At 27.6% G+C, this 5,561-nt stretch overlaps 1 protein-coding gene across 1 annotated transcript; it reads right to left on the reverse strand.

Moving 5' to 3' along the window:
* Positions 1 to 3,809: 3,809 nt before the first annotated feature.
* Positions 3,810 to 4,569, reverse strand: LOC143567490 (uncharacterized). The gene has a single exon (XM_077053896.1). The coding sequence runs from the start codon at positions 4,326 to 4,328 to the stop codon at positions 3,894 to 3,896; it is 435 nt and encodes a 144-aa protein (XP_076910011.1). The 5' UTR covers positions 4,329 to 4,569; the 3' UTR covers positions 3,810 to 3,893.
* Between the last annotated feature and the right edge of the window lie 992 nt (positions 4,570 to 5,561).

Genomic DNA, 5,561 nt, shown 5'->3' on the forward strand with positions numbered 1-5,561 from the left:
AAATGTTACAACATATATTACATGTAACAAAAAAAAACGATGTTACATGAGGTTTTCGCGGATTTTCACAACTCAAGTGGGTTTTCATTTAACCTAACCCTATATACGTATATGTGATGAAAAACATCATATGAGACTACTTTATAACTATTTGTCGAAGATTTATAATGTTAAATTTGAAACCTTTGCATATTTTCCCCTTCAAACCTTTTTAAATATATATAACATATTTACTCAACTCAAAAATTTAATTGCATATTTTCCCATTCAAACTTTAAAAAACTTGCAAATTTACCCATTTAAATTTATTTTATTAAAAATAGTTGTTATAGTGACTATTATACCCTTATGTTCACTAGAACATTAAAAATTGCATATTTACCCGTTCTAACTAGTATTTTTTACATGTTTGTACTCGTTTTTTATTAAGACAAACGGGAATTAGTATCAAAATAAATGGTGAACATTCTATATTACAAAATGTTTACAAAGTGAGTAAAATTTAAAAAGCAGCTATCAGGAATAAAGCAAAATCGATCGAAAGAGTTGATAAAACGATAACCAGTAACATCTGGTGTCTAGAATTGAACTTGTGTATACAAAATGCCTTTTTATTTTTTTTAAAAGAGCTAAATGTTACATCGTATAGAGATTAAACCATTGACCTCTTAAATTCTATATCTTAAACCATCTCTAACAGTTTTTGGTTCAAACCAGCCACATCACTGTCACATCAGCTTTCTTAAAAACCACATTTTTACTCCAACAATACAACTCCTCAAACCATCTTTACATTTCCACATCATCACTTACCTTTACATTTATTTTAAATAAGAATTTCACAATATAATAAAATATTTAATTTTTATAATTTTATTTAAATAAATAGCAATATAATAAAAAAATAGTAAAAAATAGGTTAACTAAAATATAACAAATAGATAAAAAAAAATATAATTTAAAATGATAATTACTCTAACAAAATGAAAGAGAAATAACTTGAAACTTTTGCCTAATAATAAAACCTATGAATTATTATTATTATTCTGCATCGTCCACAAATGTTCCATTCAATCATTCTGAAGTGCATGATGATTACGTAAATCCGTGAACCGTTTCATGTACGCTTGGAAATTAGATGTTGGTCAATGAAATGACGGTTCATGTGGTTCATCTTCATCATTCGACCAATCTGTTATGACGGCCCCTGCTATGGATGTTTGTTCTAGGATTTCTTGTCATGTTTTTTATTCGAATTAAGCAATGTAAATAGATAATAAAATCATTAAAAAACTAGCGGTTAAAAAATTTAAGCGTTAAACTAGCCGTTACGTAAAAAAATACACAAACAAAAAAAAATACATAAATTTTGAAAGAAATATAATATATATATATATATATATATATATGATCTGAATCATGTGAGAATTTTTTGGGAATTGAGAACTATGAGAACCATTTTGGACCACAAAAAAACCCAAAAATAAAAAAAAATCATAAATAAAAAAAACACAAAAATAAAAAAAGTAAAAAAACCAAAGTTCTTATTTATCATCCCGGTTTCTAAAAAAACGTAAAAAAAAATTCTCGGTTTAGCTAAATTATACATATACATATATGTATAATATGTACATATATGAACACACATGTTTTTTTCCTATACACATATGTATAATTTAAGGTAAATGATAATGTACATTACATAACTAGAGATTAAATGAAAGTATACATATGTGTATAGGTATAATACGAATTAAAAAGAAAAAAAATCAGTTTTTTTTATTATACATATATGTATAATATGTCACATGTTTTTTCCTATACACATATGTATAATTTAAGGTAAGTGATAATGTACATATGTGTATATTACGTAACTAGAGATTAAATGAAAGTATACATATGTGTATAGGTATAATACGAATTAAAAAGAAAAAAAATCAGTTTTTTTTATTATACATATATGTATAATATGTCACATGTTTTTTCCTATACACATATGTATAATTTAAGGTAAGTGATAATGTACATATGTGTATATTACGTAACTAGAGATTAAATGAAAGTATACATATGTGTATAGGTATAATACGAATTAAAAAGAAAAAAAAAATTCGGTTTTTTTTAATGAAACCGGAATGAAATATAAGAATTTTGGTTTTTTTACTTTTTTAAAATTTTCGGTTTTGTTTGTTTTATAATTTTTTTAATATTTTTTAGAGGGTTTTTTTAGTGCTCTAAAATGGTTCTTAAAGTTCTCAATTTGCCAACGGTTCTTTTAGGATCCTTACCCTATATATATATATATATATATATATATATATATATATATATATATATATATATATATATATATATATATATATATATATATATATATAATACTTTAATATATTTTATAAATATAAAATAGGTATATATATATATGTGGGGTGAAAGATGTGATGTTTCTAGGACTTCTTGTCATGTTTTTTTATTCGAATTAAGCAATATAAAATAGATAATAAAATCATTAAAAAACTAGCCGTTAAAAAGTTTAAGCGTTAAACTAGCCATTACGTAAAAAAATACACAAACAAAAAAAATACGTAAATTTTGAAAGAAATATAATATAATATAATATATATATATATAATACTTTAATATATTTTATAAATATAAAATGGGTATATATATATATATATATGTGTGTGGGGTGAAAGATGTGATGTTGGGATCCACAATGAATGGTTTTGGTGGTTTTAAAAAACCAAACCTCAAACATTTGGTTTTTGGTTTGAACCAACCACTCAAATGGTTGAGGTTGGTTTGAACTAAGGTAAACCAACCATTAGAGATGTCTTAACCATCTTACCGCCCAATCCAAATGAAAATGACAACCATACACGTCTCATGCAAGGTCATGAAAGTGATGGTCTTAGTGACAAGCATTAACACCCATCACTACAAACATTCATCGACCCTTCTTAATAAATATAAACCAATAAATAAATTAATTAAGACAATTAAGGAATGAAGCATGTGCAGCATGAAATGTTTATGGTGTGATCTATCTGTGAACTTGGTTGTTTGAGCTGTGGCTTATAATTAGACCTTACCTTCTTCCTACCCTCATCTCATGTGCTTTACCAACTTTACAAGTGTTTCATTCTACTACTTCACGTTTCTGTCCTTGTACTGTACAACTCATTCATGCATGTATTAGATTCTCGCTTGAAAATAACATTATCTATTTTTATTTTCTTTTTCCATTTTGAGATAGAGAAGATCATTATCATTGGACACGTATCATTAATATGTATGGATTAATATATTTTTCAAAACCATACACGCAAAAGGTATGATTTTTCAGTTGGCTTAGTTGTTTATAATTACAAGTTGACGTGTTAGAACTCAAGCCATTTAACATTGTTCAATTATTTGATCCTTGGATTTGAATATTCATCAGAATTGATCTCGAACACATACTTGATCGCACCGTCTATGCTATCAGTATGCTCGAGTACTTTGCGTTCATGATTCCTAGATTTTGTAACATGCAAGCAACGAGTAACACATGTGCTCTCTAATCTTACTGCTAAATCTAAATCTTTATTAGCATGGCGGTATTTTATTTTATATGATTTTGGAGATAACTAGGTTAAAGATATATATGTAACAAAGAACAAGTATGAATAATCTAAACCAAGAGACAAAGAACATAAACATAAACATATGATGGATCTTTCATTAGATTTACAGAACCATACACAAAAAATAACAGTATGATTCCTAGTATTTAACAATTCTTAATTTCTAGGACAACTTCGTGTCCAAAGCTTTAGCTAGCTACTAGCCTGTGCTAGCCACACCATCACCACCACCTCCAGCACGCTCACAACCCGTTTATTCGTTTACTTTCGTTTACCTGAAAACCACGGCCAATTGCCACTTTGAACAGTATTAATCACACCTCTCTTTTCTTTAACCAAACTCTCATCTTTCTTTCTTGTTTCTTCATACCCAACTTTCTTCTTCCCTGATGTTTTCTTGTTCTTCTTGTTTAAACACTTATACTTTTCTTGATTATTATTATTTTCTTGTTGTACCTCCCATGGTGGTTGAAGGTGTAGATTACTTGGACCAGAAGAGGCATCAGAAGCCATTGAATCATCTGTATCTTCATCTTCATCCTTGACAGAAATACCTTTCTTCCTACCACCACTACTACCACCATCATCATCATCATTATCATCATCCATGGAAGAACCAATGTACATTGTCCACCCAGATTCACTGCTCTGACAATCTTCTGTTCCATCTCCATATATTTTGGAAGATGAGTCCATGTTTTGTGCCTGTTTCAACAATAGTCAACTGAAGAGATTAAGAAACAAAAACAGAAAAAAAATGAGAGAAAGAACACAAGATAAGAAGAGTTTATTCTGTTCTATACATCTTTATATATAAATACAAACTAATTAGCTGGATCTTAGCCACCCCAACCCCACTTACCACCCCACCCCACCTCACATATAAAACCACAAACAACAAAGAACAGGCATACCTTTTAGAACTTGGACAAAAATGAAAAAACCCTGGTTAAAAAGTAACAAGATTTAAACTGTAAAAAGCTATAGATTAATACATTTATTTAATTTATTCTTTTCTCATAGTAATATCAGGATTAAATACCATCTTCTAAAACCTATCTAGCAATCTAAATAAGGTCATAATTTCTCTGGATTTTTACCTGTATGCCTACACCAGCTGTCAAAACAAATCTTTAAAAAGAAAATCTTTGAAAAGGAAATCTTTAGAAATAATATTTTTTTGAAAAGCAAAAGGCACAATTAACACAAGTTTCTTGAATATTGAAAGAAGAGGGGGTGGGTTGTTCAGTGAATATCCAATCATATTTACTATTCATTTATTACAAAGGTGAAAGCTTGCACTTGTATGGCTAAATAAATGCATATACAGATGAACATGTATACATACAGACAATATATGCATATGTCTTGATGTGAGACAGAGTCTATGCATAATGCATGTGACCCTTAAACCATTTGCTTCTTAAATGTTTTAAGAGAATGACATCTTTGGTTAGTATTAATTTGGATTTAAATTTTCATATCATACAATCTAAGCTAATAACAATTAGGACTTGTATAAGTATATAATCACATTAATGGTAAACAAAAAGCGAGAGAAAAGATTATTTTTGAAAAAATGGTAGGTAGTTTGGTACTATAAATCATTAATAGGATTTTGAGTGACTTAGTTAGAGCATGGAACCATCTCTAATGGAGGCTGCTAAAGTGTTTAAAAACATACTCAATTAGCTGACATCAACAATGCAATTTATACTTCGAACATAATCACCATCTTTTAAATTAATTTTTTATAATCAAATTATTTAGTGTAATAGATCATTTATTGTTTTATTTATGTATTATTTTTTTAATAAATTTACTAATAGAAGCTTACTACTAAATCTATTTTTTATAAAAGTTGAGTATTAGAAAAACTTGCGTTTTAATTTTATAAATAAAAATTAAAAAAGTTACAATATTATAAAA

The sequence above is a fragment of the Bidens hawaiensis genome, unplaced genomic scaffold (assembly GCF_021521415.1).
Source record: "Bidens hawaiensis isolate Kalapana, Puna unplaced genomic scaffold, B.hawaiensis_p1.1 tig00023408_1, whole genome shotgun sequence".
In the NCBI taxonomy this organism is placed as follows: Eukaryota; Viridiplantae; Streptophyta; class Magnoliopsida; order Asterales; family Asteraceae; genus Bidens; species Bidens hawaiensis.

Bases quoted from the DNA above. Each gene is read 5' to 3' on its own strand.
- LOC143567490 (XM_077053896.1), bottom strand. From the start codon at position 4,328: ATGGACTCATCTTCCAAAATATATGGAGATGGAACAGAAGATTGTCAG.